The sequence below is a fragment of the Puma concolor genome, chromosome C2, assembly GCF_028749965.1.
Source record: "Puma concolor isolate L17-30 chromosome C2, mPumCon1.1.hap2, whole genome shotgun sequence".
NCBI classification, from domain to species: Eukaryota; Metazoa; Chordata; class Mammalia; order Carnivora; family Felidae; genus Puma; species Puma concolor.
In genome coordinates this window covers 92,310,598-92,326,939 of record NC_141675.1, presented here as the reverse complement: position 1 = coordinate 92,326,939, position 16,342 = coordinate 92,310,598, and the positions used below count along the sequence as shown (strand labels likewise).

Below are 16,342 nucleotides of genomic sequence, written 5' to 3'. Positions count from 1 at the left end.
TAAGTTGAATAAAATTTTTTTGACACATTTCGCCACCAATATAATGATAGGGAACATACCCATTGTGCCACAAAGTTTCCTTGTGTTTCATTGTCATACCCCAACTCCTTCATCTCCCTGTTAGCCTATCCCTTGACAACCACTAATCAACTTTCTGTCACTAAAATTAGTTTATGTTTTCTAGAATTTTATACAAATGGAATCATACAGTATGTCTTTTTCTGGCCCAGCTTCTTTCACTCAGCACAATTATTTTAATATTCATCTGTATTATCTCATGTATGAATAGTTCATTCTCTTTTTTTGCTGAGTAGTAGTCTATTGTATGGATATACCTATAGTTAATTCACCTCTAATGGACATTTGCATTGTTTCTAGTCATTGGCTATTACAGATAAAACTGCTATTAACACTTGTGTACAAGTCTTTGTATGGACATATGCTTTCATTTTTCTCAGGCAAATACCTAGTAGTGGAATGGATGGAAAATATGGTAGGTACATGCTTATTAAGAAAATGACAAACTATTTTCTAAAGTAACTGTACTATTATATTACTCCCGCTAGCAGGGTTGATTCCTCCATATTTTTGTCAACATTTGAATCAGTAAGTGTTTTAAATTTTAGTCATTTAACAAGTGTAGAGTCGTATCTCTCTAATGACTAGTGTTGCTGAACATCTTTTCATGTGCTTATTTGCCACCCATGTTATCTGTTTGTTCTCTATTTTGAAGAGTGTCTTATGTTTTTGTCCCCCTCCCTGTTTTTATATTATTTTTGCTTCCCTTCCCTTATGTTCATCTGTTCTGTGTCTTAAAGTCCTCGTATGAGTGAAGTCATATTTGTCTGTCTCTGACTAATTTCGCTTAGCATAATACCCTCTAGTTCCATCCACATAGCTGCAAATGACAAGATTTCATTCTTTTTGATTGCCAAGTAATACTCCAGTGTGTGTGTGTGTGTGTGTGTGTGTGTGTGTGTGTGTGTGTGTGTGTGTGTATACACACCACATCTTCTTTATCCACCCATCCATCAATGGACATTTGGGCTCTTTCCATAGTTTGGCTATTGTTGATAGTGCTGCTATGAACATTGGGGTGCACGTGTCCCTTCAAAACAGCATACCTGTACCCCTTGGATAAATACCTAGTAATGCAATTGCTGGGTCGTAGGGTAATTCTATTTTTAAATTTTTGAGGAATCTCCATCCTGTTTTCCAGAGTGCCTGCACCATTTTGCTCATTTTTCAAACTGGGCCTTTTTTAAATTTTGAGAGTTTGTATATATTCCAGATACAAATACTTAAGATACATGCTTTTCAAATATTTTTTTGCCAGTCTGTTTTGTCTTTTTCATTTTCTTAAATAGTGTCTTCTGAAGAGCAGATTTTTAAAATTTTTGATGAAGTCTAAACTAATCAATTTCTTCTTTCATGGATTTTACTTTTGTTGTCATATCTAACAATTTAAGAAATTTTATGCAAACCAAGGTCATAATGGCTTTCTACTATTTTCTTCAAGAACTTTTGTAGTTTATATTTTGCATTTATGTCTATTATCCATTTTGAATTAATTTTTGTATTGGTTAAGAGGTATAGATCAAAATTCTTCTCTTTAAATATCAATAGCTAATTGTTCCATCACACTTTAAAAAACTATCCTTTTCACCTTAAATGGCCTTTACACTTGTTTTGAAAATCAATTGTTCATATATGTGTTAAGTCTATTTCTGGATTCTATTCTGTTACATAGATATATTTACATAGATATAGATATACATAGATATATTTGTATATATTTGCATTAGTACCTCATTGTTTTAATTATGTTAGCTTTATAAAGCCTTAAAATTGGGTAGTGTTAGCTCTCCAACTTTGTTCATTTTCAAAGTTGGTTAGGCTATTTTATATTTTAGGTTCTTTGGTTTTCATATGAATTGTAGAAATCAGTTTGTCAATTTCTACAAAAATTAGATTTTGAGTGGGATTGCATTTAAAGTCTTTTAAGTTAAATTCAATTAAATTTGGAGAGAATTTGAATCTTAATATTGTACCACTCATCTATTTACATAGCGTATCTTTCCATTTATTTCCATATTCCTTAATTCCTCTCAGCAGTGTTAAGTTTTAAGTCTTTCCCATTTCTTTTCAGATTTAACCCAACACATTTCATATTTCTATGCTATTTTAAGTTGCAATATCTTAAAATTTTAATTTCTGAGTATTAATTGAAGGATATAAAACTTCAATTTATATTTTTATACTGATTTTACATCCTACTACCCTTGCTACAATCACTAATTTTAGTGGCTTCTTTGTACAGTCTATTGATTTTTCTACATAGATGACAATGTCATTTCCAAATACAGAGAGCTTTGTTTCTTCCTGTCTGTACAAATAACTTTTCCTTTCCTTGCTTGACTGTAAAAGATAGAAACTCCCATACAATGTTGAAGAGAAGTGATTGGAGAGGAGATCCTTATCTTGTCCGTGATCATTTAGGGAAAGCATTTAGCATTTTACCATTATTTCCTAGATAACTTTCATCAGGCTCACAAAGTTCTATCTTCTACTAGTACCGTGTTGTTTTTCTTTTTGAAAAATCAGGAACGGATAATGGATTTTTGAAATGTTTTTTCTGTATCTACTGATACTATGATATATTTTTCCTTTTTTGTTTTGTTAATAGGATGAATTATATTGCTTGACTTTAGAATATTACTCTAGCCATGAATTCCTGGGGTAAATCCAACTTATTCAAAATTTATTAACTTTTTAATATATTATTGGGTTTCAATATATTATAATGTCTTTTGTTTGGTATCAAGTAATTCTGATCCCATATTATAAGTTGGAAACTATTTCTCCTCTTCAATATTCTGGAAGAGTTTGTTCAGGATTATTTCATTAAATGTTTATGAGAATTATCAGTGAAAAAGCTGTCCAATCCTGCAGTTTTATTTGTGGGAAGTGTTTTAGCCACAAAATCAATTTCTTCATACTTATAGGCTATTCAGATTATCTATCACTTTTTTGTTGTTGTTGTTGCTTCTGGAGCAAGTTTTAGTAGTATGTGTCTTTCAAAGAACTTGTCCATTTTACCTTAATAAGCATAAAGTTGTTCACATTATTTCCTTATAGTACTTTTAATGTCTATTGACTTTATTGTGTTGTCTCCTAATTCCTGATATTGGTAAGTCGTATTCTTTTTTTTCCCCGAACAGTCTTGTTTCAGACTTATCAATTTCATTGATCATCTCAAAGAACCAGCATATGGTTTCATTGATCTTCTACACTGTTGTTACTATTTTACTGATTTCTGCTTTGATCTTTATCATTTTTTTTACGATTATATTTTTTTAAGTAATCTCTACATCCAACATGGGGCTTAAACTCACAACCCTGAGATCAAAAGTTGCATACTCCACCAAGCCAGCCACGTGTCCCTATCATTTTCTTTCTTCTGCTGGAACTTAATTCCCTCCTCTTAGTTTCCTAAAGTGGAAGGTGAAGTCAATAATCTGACACTTTTCTTCTTTTCTAATACAGGTATCCCCAACATTTCAAAAGTTTGCATTATACCCCTTGACTGCTATGAAATACCTACATTAGTACTTGTTTTTTGCTAACTAAAAGAAACTTGAAGGTTGTTTTTACCAAAAAAAAAGGGGGGGGGGAGAGCATGTTTTGCAGCAAGCTGTTATAGAGGCAGTGCACATCCCAAAAAGCCAGAGTGGCACCAAGAAGCTCCTTCCCTGGAATCTGCACTCAGTATTTCAGCATCAAGCTGCCATCACTTTGAACTGTCTGTGAGAATCTTTGCTGTACCTCAATTTATTCTGTGCAACCTTTAGCAAGATATGTCCTAAGTTATCAGAAAAACGTGGGAGGTTATTTTTGGGGTCTTAAATGCACAACATTTTTTCCCACATAAATTAACAGTAATTGTTTCTTTGCTTTATACCATTTTGGCTTAGGAAACGTTTTATATGAATGCTTTACTTTTAGATAGTAGGGGAAACCTATGCTGGTATTAAGTGGTATAAATTTTCCCATTAAGTACGCTTTAATTTAGATTCATCCCAGAAATTGGGATATGGTGTTTTAATTTCCATTTATTTAAAAATACCTTCTAAGTTAATTTTTTTTCTTGGTCCTTTGGGTTAGACATGCATTATTTTCCCCACATTTGGGGATTTTTCAGAGGTCTTCTTGGTATTAATTTCTAGTTTAATTCCACTGAAGTTAGAGAACATACTTTGTATGACTTAACTCCTTTCACGTTTATTGAAACCTATTTTATGGCCCCCAAATGGCCTCTCTAGGTAAATGTTCATTTGCATTTGAAAATAATGTGCATTCTGGTCTTCTTTGGTAGAATGTTCTAAAAATTTCAATCAAGTTGGTTGATATTGTTCAAATCTTCTGTAGTTATAATTTTTACCTACTTATTCTACCAATTGTCAAGAAAAGGGTTTAGACATCTTCCACTTTACCTGTAGTTTTGTCAATTTCACCTTTCAAATCTATCAATTTTTTCTTTGTATCTTGAATCTCTGCTGCTAGGTCAATAAACATGTTTTCCTGATGAACGGATTCTTTATTATGAAATAACCATCACTGGGAATATTCTTTTTTCTGAAACTTACTTTTTCTGATATTAATATAGGTATTCCAGCTTTCTTTTTACTAGGGATAGCATAGTATATCTTTTTTCATCCTTTCACTTTTAATCTATTTGTGTGTTTTTATATAATTTTTATTTATTTCTTTGAGAGAGAGAGAGCATGCACACAAGTTGGGGACAGGGAAAGAGAGAATCTTAAGCAGGCTCCACACCCAGCATGGAGCCAGACCTGGGGCTCAATCCCACGATGCTGGGATCATGACCTTATCTGAAACCAGAGTTAAATGTTCAACCAACTGAGCCACCCAGGAACCCCTGTTTTTGTATTTAAGGTACATTTCTGGAAGACTGCATGTATTGGTTCCTACTTTTTCATCCAACCTGTCAAGCTGTTCTTTGTAACTGAGGGTTTCTAGCCATTTGTACCTAATACAGTATAGGTTTACATCTGTTATTTGGTGAGTACTTGTTCCGTTGTCCTTTACTTGCCTTTTTCTTTTTAATGCCTTACTTTGGAGTAAGTATTGCTTTATGATTTTTTACTGCCTATCTTGGCTTATTAGCTATAACTCCTTGTCTTGTTATTTTATTGATTGCATTAGGGTTCATAGCATATATCTTCAACAGAGTCTAACTTCAAGTGATATACTACCAACCTTAATTGATATACTACTTCATGTACAGGTTTCTCCCACTATCAGAAACTAGAGTGTTCTTATAAAACCTTTTATAAGCTAAAATGGCATAAAGAGAAGAAGCAATTACCATTTTGTAGAAGTGAAAACTGTCTTTGAATTTCTTTTGGTTAGCAAAAACAGGTACTAATGTACGTCTTTCGTAAAAGCAAAGAGGCATAAAGCAAACTTTCAGATAGCCTGAAACCTATTTATAGTGTAAGAGTTTATAACAGACTTCCATTCCTTTCCTCCCAGCCTTTATGTTATTGTTGTAATACGTTTTACTAATACATGTTACAAACCCTCAAATACATTTTATTTTTGTATAAACAAATGTTATTATATTACATATATCATTATAATGTGAAAAATAATCTTTTATAATTACTTCTATGATTACTATTTCTGATATTCTTCAATACTAGGTGTAGATCTTTCCTCTGGTTGAAGGACTTCCTTAAACATTTCTTGTACTGTGTGTGGGTCTGCTGGTGATTTCTGAAAAAGCATTTTGTCTTTGTTTTTGAAACATATTTCCACTGGATATAAAATTCTAGGTTTGACAGCTGTTTTCTTTCAGTGTTTTAAGGATGCTGTCTTCGTATTTCTGATGAGAAAGTTACTGTCATTCTTATCTTCATTCCTGTGTGTAACATCTTTTTTCCTCTGGTTGCCTTTAAGATTTTCTCTTTATCACTCGCTTTAATAAAAAAAAAAAATGTTTATTTATTTTTGACAGAGAGAGAGAGAAAGAGAAAGAGAGACAGAGATAGAGAGAGAGAGAGAACAAGAACATGAACAGGGGAGGGGCAGAGAGAGAGGGAGACACAGAATCCAAAGCAGGCTCCAGGCTCTGAGCTGTCAGCACACAGCCCAATGTGGGGCATGAACCCACAAGCCGTAAGATCATGACCTGAGCCAAAGTCGGAAACTTAACTGACTGAGCCACCCAGGCGTCCCTCTAATGCTTTGATCTCAATGTACCTTGGTGTCATATTTTACTGTCCTTGGAGTTTGATGAGAATTTTGAATTTGTAAGATTATTATAGTATTCAATAAATTTAGAAAATTTTTAGACATGGTTTCTTCAAATATTTTCTTCTAACTCTACTACTTCCTTTATATACTCTAATTATGCCTACATCAGCTCTACAGTTCACTGAGGTGTTTTTCTTTCTTTATTCCTTTTGTTTCACTTTGGATGGTTTCCACTGCTATGTCTTCAAGTTCATTAATCTGCAATGTTAATCTGCTATGAATCCTATCTAGTGTATTTTTCATATTGAGTTTGTAGTTTTCATATCTAGAAGTTCACTCTGGGATTTGTATCATATAGGTCTCTATTAAACTTTTTTAAAACATGGAATATAGTTAACTATCCTAACTATCCCATAACTATCCTGATGTCCTTGTCTGTTAATTCTAACATATATGTCAGTCTTCATCAATTGATTCTTCTCATTATTGGTCCTGTTTTCCTCCATGTTTGCATGCCAGGTACTTGTATGAATTTTATCTTGTTGGGTGCCAGGTATTTGTGCATTCCTAAAAATATTTTTGAGTTTTCTTCTGTTTAGAGATTTTCAGGTTCCATATGCAAATCATATGCAACCAACGATTTAGTGAAATTAGTATCAGATTGGTAATACTTCTGACCAAAACTAAAAGATCAGTAACATTTTATAAAACCAAGTCACCTATAATCTGTGGTATATTCTATAGCACATTTATGATTGTAGATCCTACCTGAACATCTTTAGTAGAAACTGTAAGATATTATCACTTTGTATTATTACAAAAGGAAGACGAAAAAAAGAAATCAAAGATGCTATGACAGCACAGGTGGGATTTTCTCATCCCTTTAAAATCAAATCAAAACACGACCATTTCTGCCATACTTCCTACTTTGTATAACTTACCATAAAGATTTTTAAGATAAAGATATGTTCAAAAACCAGAGCAGTTACTTGTAAATAATTTGATCCTTTTGGGTTGTGCTTTTGTTTGGAAGGTCCAGAATGTGTTCAGTCTAGTGCTAATTATCCCCCCACTACTGAGATGAAACCTTACTGAGTACTCAAGGTTCTGTTACTCATGAGGTTTTCCACCTGGCTGTTGGGAGTCAAGCAATATTCTTGGCTCTGTGTGAACTTCTGAGACTGTTTCTTTTCATTGTTTTGGATTATTGTTTTCCCAGACATCGAGTAGTTTCTTCACATGTATATGCCAATCAGTACTCTACCAAATACTTGAAGGAGACTCTGATTTCTGGGGCTCTCTCTGCATGTAGCTCTTTTCTTTGGTGTTCTGTCTTATGAACTCCAGCTATTTTGTTCTCCCCAGACTCTCACCTTTTCAACTCAGCCTGGCTAGGATACCCCTCCCTGTGCCACAGTCTGCAAACCCTCTCAATGCTAGGAGTTAAAGTAATTATTAGGTTCACCCTATTAATTCCTTTCTCTTAGGGCTCACTTTTCTTTCACTGACTTAAGTCCAGTTTCCTGAAAACTGTTGTTTTATGTTTTTCCTGGTGTTTGTTTTCTTCAAGTGGTAGGGTAAATCCATTTCAATTATTCCATTTCAATCACAAGTGGAAGTAAAGTCTTGATGGTTTTGATTAGTTTTTAAAATATTTTTTTTTAATCTATTTGGTACCAGTGCCCAAGGCCAAAATTTTATTACTTCACTTGGATTACTGTAGTTGCTTCTTCTAATTGCCTTCTTTGTCTAGAGTTTTGTCCCCCTTAAATTCTTCCTCCACATAGTGACCTGAGTAATGTAAGTGAAATACACTTATTTTAATCCACTTTAAAAATCTGTTAATAGTCCCATTTCCTATAAGATTAAATTTCCTTAACACAACATATAAGCTCTTCATGACTTAAGTCTGCAGAACTTGTTAGTCACCTCCACATGCCAAACTGTAGATGCCAGCAATGATGAATTGTACCTACTTTTCATCCATATCATGTTATTTCTTTGTGCATTTGCTTACGTTATTACCTCTGCCTTTCTCTTCTTCCTCTCCAGCTGATTTTTCATTCTTAAAGTTTCTCCTCAGGTGTTACCATATTGAGGAAGTATCACCCCTTGGTTTTGGTTAGGAGCCTAACACTTGTGCACACCTTTATAACTGTAACTTAATATGCTATAATATAATCATGTCTGTGGGTTGGTCTCCTGCTATACTGTAAGCTATCTGAAAGCAAATTTTTTATCTTAATCAACTTTGGGAACCCAATGACAGACACATAGTTGACACTTTAGACATTTAATAAATCCATACTGAACTGGAAGAATCAATTATTATAACTGTGTATAATTCTTTTTCCATTTTAATCTGGAAAAACTGTCTATCAGTTCTTTTATGCCATTCTAAGAAAAGCACCTGGCATAATGGTAAGCTTGCAGTTTGCTAAATAAATATATGATTAAGCATTTTTTTATTGTGGTCTCAATATTTTTGTTCAGATAGCACCATAAATATTTCTTCTCTAAGCCTGAGATTTGTCTACAAACTTCTTAAGCTCTGAGATACCAATTCAATAATTAATTTCCAGTCTTCTTTGGTATTTTATATTCTTTTTTCTGAAAGACAATGGTAGTAACAGAGTTCTTGAAGTATCATGTACAAGTCATAAGTAATTGATGATTTCAGCAAAATTGGAATAAAACTGGTAATGCTTCTGTACCAAAAGTTAAAAATTATAAATACTTTAATAAACACTTTGTAAAACCAAATTACCTGTTGATTTGTAGTATGTTCTGTAGCATAGTCATGACTGTAGATCCTATTTGAAGGTTGTCAGTTTGCAGTAAGTGTAAGAAATGATCACTTTGTAGTACTAAAAGAAGAGAAAAAAATTAAAACAAAGATTCTATGATACAATCGAGATTCATTTATTTTCAAAACCAAATCCAAGCATGACCATTTCTACTAAAATACCTGCCTTTGTATACTTTACAATAAAGAAGATTTTAAGATGGGCAGTTTCAGTAACCATAAAAAAGTGATTCCATTTTATGAAAGTTATAAACAGAAAGCATCCACAAATACTACCCTAAGACTCTACTGTTATCTCCCATTAAATGAGAAATAAAACAAAACATATCCTAAATTCGAATCTTTCTAGCAATAAACTTCAGTGAATAAAATCAAATTTCCTGTGAAGAAAAGAGAATATGAAGGAATGGAAATGGTACATGTGACTGTAAACAGTGGCTTACATCCTTAAAACAATTGTTATATAATATACCATGTTTGCTAACATTTTGTCTTAAATAATAATGAAATTATCATTTACAAAACAACGTTTGTTTTTATTGGTTTATAATTTTTAGGTTCTGAGAAGCCAGTTTTGAAGACCTGACACTGGATGCTTCTGTAAGTTGCTTAACCTCTCAGAACTCCCATTTCTTCAACTGTAAAACAAGAATAGCTCTCTCATAGACTACTGCTGAATGTCCTACAACCTACCCTACTGAATAGGTTCCCAGTAAATGTCAGTTTCTACTCCCTTCTCCATTAACTGATCAGAATTACAATTAAAGTGGGATCAGGCGTGCAGGCAAGCCAATTCTGTGAATACTATCCTAGCTTCCACAAAACAACTTTACTCTTTGCCTCTTCTTTCTCCTGAAAGAATATATTGATTTCTTTCACATACTAATTACTGTTTTTCCATTTACAAAGTCCAATATTTCAATATTTTACTAAACATCAATTTTTTTTAACATTTAGCAACTTCAAAAAAAATTCCACTATTAAATGTTTCTATAGCTTCTTATTTTCTATTACTTCAACAGTAAAAGACTTCTTTTTTATAACTGGAGTAAGTATATTATTTCCTTTTTGTCTACTTAAAGATGTTTTATTAGTAACTCTTTAATTAATTAATTTCAGAGAGAGAGAGAGAGAGGGCGTAAGTGAGTGAGGGGGAGACAGAGAGAGAGAAGCAGGACTCAACTGAAGTGGGGCTTGTGCTCACCCAAAGCAGGGCTCCAGCTCACTCAAAGTAGGGCTAGAACTCACGAACTGTGAGATCATGACCTGAGCCAAAGTCAGATGCTTAACTGACTATGCCTTGCCCTTAGTAACTCTTTGTAATTCTGAATTCACTGAACTCGTGATATGCAGTGTGTGTGTGTGTGTGTGTGTGTGTGTGTGTGTGTGTGTGTGTATGAGCTTTTTTCTATACTGGAAAAAGTCATGCTAAAATAATTTTAGTCATTCCATTTTATTTTTACACTGTTTTATATTATTACATAATTTATTTTTGGAGCCTCTGTTCTGTTTTTCAAGTGTAGTTGTTTTTATTGAGTGTGAGATAACTATTTGGTCCCCCAAACAAAAATACTTGTGCCCATTTAATTAACCTTCTTATAATGAATGCTTCAAACCTGCACAAGAGTAGAGAGAATAATATCATGATTCTACATGCATTCAACTTTAACAATGATCAACTTATGACCAATCATCTTTCACCTAGCCTATCCACTTCCAGCCTCCCATTTTATTTTGAGCTAATCCAATACATCAATTACTTTATCCACAAATACTTCAACATATACTCCCAAAAGATATGATTAAAAAATAAAACATAACCATATCTAAACTGAATAATGTTTTTCTTTTTAATGTTTATTCATTTTTGAGACAGAGACAGAGCGTGAGCAGGGGAGGGGGAGAGAAGGAGACACAGAATCTGAAACAGGCTCCAGGCTCCGAGTGGGGCTCATGAGATCATGACCTGACCATGAAATCATGATCAAGACCTGAGCTGAAGTCGGACGCCCAACCGATGGAGCAACTCAGAAGCCCCGAATAATGATTTAATTTTATCAGATATCCAGTCAGTGCTCCAATTTCCAATTATTTTGTGGATTTTTAAAGTTTGTTTGAATCAAGATATAAATAAGTTCCACAATTACAAATATTATACATAGTAACTGGTTATCTTTCAAATTTCTTTTAAACTATGGATTCTTTTTTTTCTTACAATTTATTTGTTGACAAAACTATATCAATTGTCTTAGGAGGTTCCCATAGTCTAGATTTGCTAACTGCATTCCTGGGGTGTAATTTAGTGTTTCTCTGACCTTCTATAAATGGGTCATTGGAGCTAGAGGATCAAAATGATTCAGGTTTGAATTTTTGACATCTACATTTCATATGTGAGGTTATGCTGAGCCATTAGGAGGTACTTCTCAAATTTTGACAGTGATGGATGATTAATTCCTAAATCTGTTCACTTACTAACAGTTGTACAATGGCAATATCTCTCTTACCTTTTTCACCTATTGGAATAGTTTTATAAAGAGAAATTTCTCCTCATCAAGACATAAGAAAAGGCAAGAGAAACTCTGGATTCTTAATTTACCAGTTTTCAAAATGAATTGGTTCCCTAGTAGACTTTAATGGTAATTTTTTAAATAGTTGATATATTTTTATCCTCAGTAGTTATTATCCTTATTACTGTTCTAATTTCCCACTTTTGGCTAATAGAAGCCTCCTTATTTTGGCTCCTGAATCCTTTTCACAGAATCCCAATAAATTTTGTGTGTGTGTGTGCTTTTATTAACTTGTTTTATTTTTTATAATCCCAATAAATTTTGCTTGCTTTCTATCTGGTATACAAAATACTTCAGGCTTACCTTGCATATTTTCTGTCTCAGACCTTTAGTCTGCCATTTCTATAAGAGCTAATTCTTTTTAGAGAGAAAGGTTATAGGAGACCCCAATTTTGTACCCATTTATTTTTTTCTATATGAATCTCACAACCATGTAATTTAGTTTCAATACAAACTTTATTGCTATTTTAAATCTACAGAATAACCTGAGGAACAGTCACATTTGTTGTCATTACTATTTCTGGAAGAAAAAAACAGCATATTTTAAAAGTTATTCAAGTATTCTCTCTCTTGCTATCTCTCATTTTACTAGGCCTTTTACCACCCATTATAGTATAGTAAAACTAAGTACTTTATATTTTTGGTAAAACAGTTGTTTAAATTGAGAACTTTATAATATTTGTTTCATAATGGGAAATTAATAATGTTTTAAAAGAAAAGGAAGTAACTATTTAAAAAAAAAAGAGAGAGAGAGAGAGTGGGAGAGAGACTATTCATCAGGGTTTCAGAGGACCTGGTTTCTGGGTCTACTTAGTTTCAAAAGGATATAACCACCCAAAGTATTAGTTGCAATAATTGTTGCAATAATTAGTTGCTGCCTTTGGAAAATGGGAAATGAGGGGAGAGGGAAGATGGCGGCGTAGGAGGACGCTGGGCTCACCGCGCGTCCTGCTGATCACTTAGATTCCACCTACACCTGCCTAAATAACCCAGAAAACCACCAGAGGATTAGCAGAACGGAGTCGCCGGAGCCAAGCGCAGACGAGAGGCCCACGGAAGAGGGTAGGAAGGGCGGCGAGGCGGTGCGCACTCCACGGACTGGTGGGAGGGAGCCGGGGCGGAGGGGCGGCTCGCCGGCCAAGCAGAGACCCCAAGTCTGGCTTGCAAAAAGCGGACGCGCCTGACGGACTGTGTTCCGACAGCAAGCGCGACTTAGCGTCTGGGAGGTCATAAGTTAACAGCTCTGCTCAGAAAGCGGGAAGGCTGGAGGACAAAGGGAAGGAGAGCTGCTGAGCCCCCGGACGACAGAGCTCAGTTTGGTGGGGAACAAAGGCGCTCGCCAGCGCCATCTCCCCCGCCCATCCCCCAGCCAAAATCCCAAAGAGAACCAGTTCCTGCCAGGGAACTTGCTCGCTCCGCGAAAACACCCAACTCTGCGCTTCTGCAGAGCCAAACCCCCGGCAGCGGATCTGACTCACTCCTGCTGCCACAGGGCCCCTCCTGAAGTGGATCACCTAAGGAGAAGCAAGCTAAGCCTGCCCCTCCTGCCCCTGTGCACCTTGCCTACCCACCCCAGCTAAGACGCCAGATCCCCAGCATCACAAGCCTGGCAGTGTGCAAGTAGCCCAGACAGGCCACCCCACCCCACAGTGAATCCCGCCCCTAGGAGAGGGGAAGAGAAGGCACGCACCAGTCTGACTGTGGCCCCAGCGGTGGGCTGGGGGCAGACATCAGGTCTGACTGCGGCTCCGCCCACCAACTCCAGTTATACACCACAGCACAGGGGAAGTGCCCTGCAGGTCCTCACCATGCCAGGGACTATCCAAAATGACCAAGCGGAAGAATTCCCCTCAGAAGAATCTCCAGGAAATAACAACAGCTAATGAGCTGATCAAAAAGGATTTAAATAATATAACAGAAAGTGAATTTAGAATAATAGTCATAAAATTAATCGCTGGGCTTGAAACCAGTATAGCTGACAGCAGAGAATCTCTTGCTACAGAGATCAAGGGACTAAGGAACAGTCACGAGGAGCTGAAAAACGCTTTAAACGAAATGCATAACAAAATGGAAACCACCACGGCTCGGATTGAAGAGGCAGAGGAGAGAATAGGTGAACTAGAAGATAAAGTTATGGAAAAAGAGGAAGCTGAGAAAAAGAGAGATAAAAAAATCCAGGAGTATGAGGGGAAAATTAGAGAACTAAGTGATACACTAAAAAGAAATAATCTACGCATAATTGGTATCCCAGAGGAGGAAGAGAGAGGGAAAGGTGCTGAAGGGGTACTTGAAGAAATAATAGCTGAGAACTTCCCTGAACTGGGGAAGGAAAAAGGCATTGAAATCCAAGAGGCACAGAGAACTCCCTTCAGACGTAACTTGAATCGATCTTCTGCACGACATATCATAGTGAAACTGGCAAAATACAAGGATAAAGAGAAAATTCTGAAAGCAGCAAGGGGTAAACGTGCCCTCACATATAAAGGGAGACCTATAAGACTCGTGACTGATCTCTCTTTTGAAACTTGGCAGGCCAGAAAGAATTGGCACGAGATTTTCAGTGTGCTAGACAGAAAAAATATGCAGCCGAGAATCCTTTATCCAGCAAGTCTGTCATTTAGAATAGAAGGAGAGATAAAGGTCTTCCCAAACAAACAAAAACTGAAGGAATTTGTCACCACTAAACCAGCCCTACAAGAGATCCTAAGGGGGACCCTGTGAGACAAAGTACCAGAGACATCACTACAAGCATAAAACATACAGACATCACAATGACTCTAAACCCATATCTTTCTATAATAACACTGAATGTAAATGGATTAAATACGCCAACCAAAAGACATAGGGTATCAGAATAGATAAAAAAACAAGACCCATCTATTTGCTGTCTACAAGAGACTCATTTTAGACCTGAGGACACCTTTAGATTGAGAGTGAGGGGATGGAGATCTATTTATCATGCTACTGGAAGCCAAAAGAAAGCTGGAGTAGCCATCCTTATATCAGACAAACTAGACTTTAAATTAAAGGCTGTAACAAGAGATGAAGAAGGACATTATATAATAGTGACAGGGTCTATCCATCAGGAAGAGCTAACAATTATAAATGTCTATGCGCCGAATACCGGAGCGCCCAAATATATAAAACAATTACTCATAAACATAAGCAACCTTATTGAGAAGAATGTGGTCATTGCAGGGGACTTTAACACCCCACTTACAGAAATGGATAGATCATCTAGACACACGGTCAATAAAGAAACAAGGGCCCTGAATGAGACATTGGATCAGATGGACTTGACAGATATATTTAGAACGCTGCATCCCAAAGCAACAGAATATACTTTCTTCTCGAGTGCACATGGAACATTCTCCAAGATAGATCATATACTGGGTCACAAAACAGCCCTTCATAAGTTTACAAGAATTGAAATCATACCATGCATACTTTCAGACCACAATGCTATGAAGCTTGAAATCAACCACAGAAAAAAGTCTGGAAAGCCTCCAAAAGCATGGAGGTTAAAGAACACCCTACTAACGAATGAGTGGGTCAACCAGGCAATTAGAGAAGAAATTAAAAAATATATGGAAACAAACGAAAATGAAAATACAACAATCCAAACGCTTTGGGACGCAGCGAAGGCAGTCCTGAGAGGAAAATACATTGCAATCCAGGCCTATCTCAAGAAACAAGAAAAATCCCAAATACAAAATCTAACAGCACACCTAAAGGAAATAGAAGCAGAACAGCAAAGGCAGCCTAAACCCAGCAGAAGAAGAGAAATAATAAAGATCAGAGCAGAAATAAACAATATAGAATCTAAAAAAACTGTAGAGCAGATCAATGAAACCAAGAGTTGGTTTTTTGAAAAAATAAACAAAATTGACAAACCTCTAGCCAGGCTTCTCAAAAAGAAAAGGGAGATGACTCAAATAGATAAAATCATGAATGAAAATGGAATTATTACAACCAATCCCTCAGAGATACAAACAATTATCAGGGAATACTATGAAAAATTATATGCCAACAAATTGGACAACCTGGAAGAAATGGACAAATTCCTGAACACCCACACTCTTCCAAAACTCAATCAGGAGGAAATAGAAAGCTTGAACAGACCCATCACCAGCGAAGAAATTGAATCGGTTATCAAAAATCTCCCAACAAATAAGAGTCCAGGACCAGATGGCTTCCCAGGGGAGTTCTACCAGACGTTTAAAGCAGAGATAATACCTATCCTTCTCAAGCTATTCCAAGAAATAGAAAGGGAAGGAAAACTTCCAGACTCATTCTATGAAGCCAGTATTACTTTGATTCCTAAACCAGACAGAGACCCAGTAAAAAAAGAGAACTACAGGCCAATATCCCTGATGAATATGGATGCAAAAATTCTCAATAAGATACTAGCAAATCGAATTCAACGGCATATAAAAAGAATTATTCACCATGATCAAGTGGGATTCATTCCTGGGATGCAGGGCTGGTTCAACATTCACAAATCAATCAACGTGATACATCACATTAACAAAAAAAAAATGAGAAAAACCATATGATCCTGTCAATCGATGGAGAAAAGGCCTTTGACAAAATCCAGCACCCTTTCTTAATAAAAACTCTTGAGAAAGTCGGGATAGAAGGAACATACTTAAAGATCAAAAGCCATTTATGAAAAGCCCACAGCTAACAT

The 16,342-nt window shown here is 35.7% G+C and overlaps 1 protein-coding gene across 11 annotated transcripts in view; it reads right to left on the bottom strand.

The window, feature by feature from the left end:
* Nucleotides 1-16,342, bottom strand: part of IQCB1 (IQ motif containing B1) — a 69,958-nt gene that overhangs the window by 37,392 nt on the left and 16,224 nt on the right. For all 11 annotated transcript variants that reach the window (XM_025913718.2, XM_086675289.1, XM_086675286.1 and 8 more), the window contains exon 7: nucleotides 9,047-9,146. In XM_025913718.2, the coding sequence (XP_025769503.1) occupies nucleotides 9,047-9,146 (100 nt within the window). The remainder of the gene's footprint in view (nucleotides 1-9,046; nucleotides 9,147-16,342) is intronic.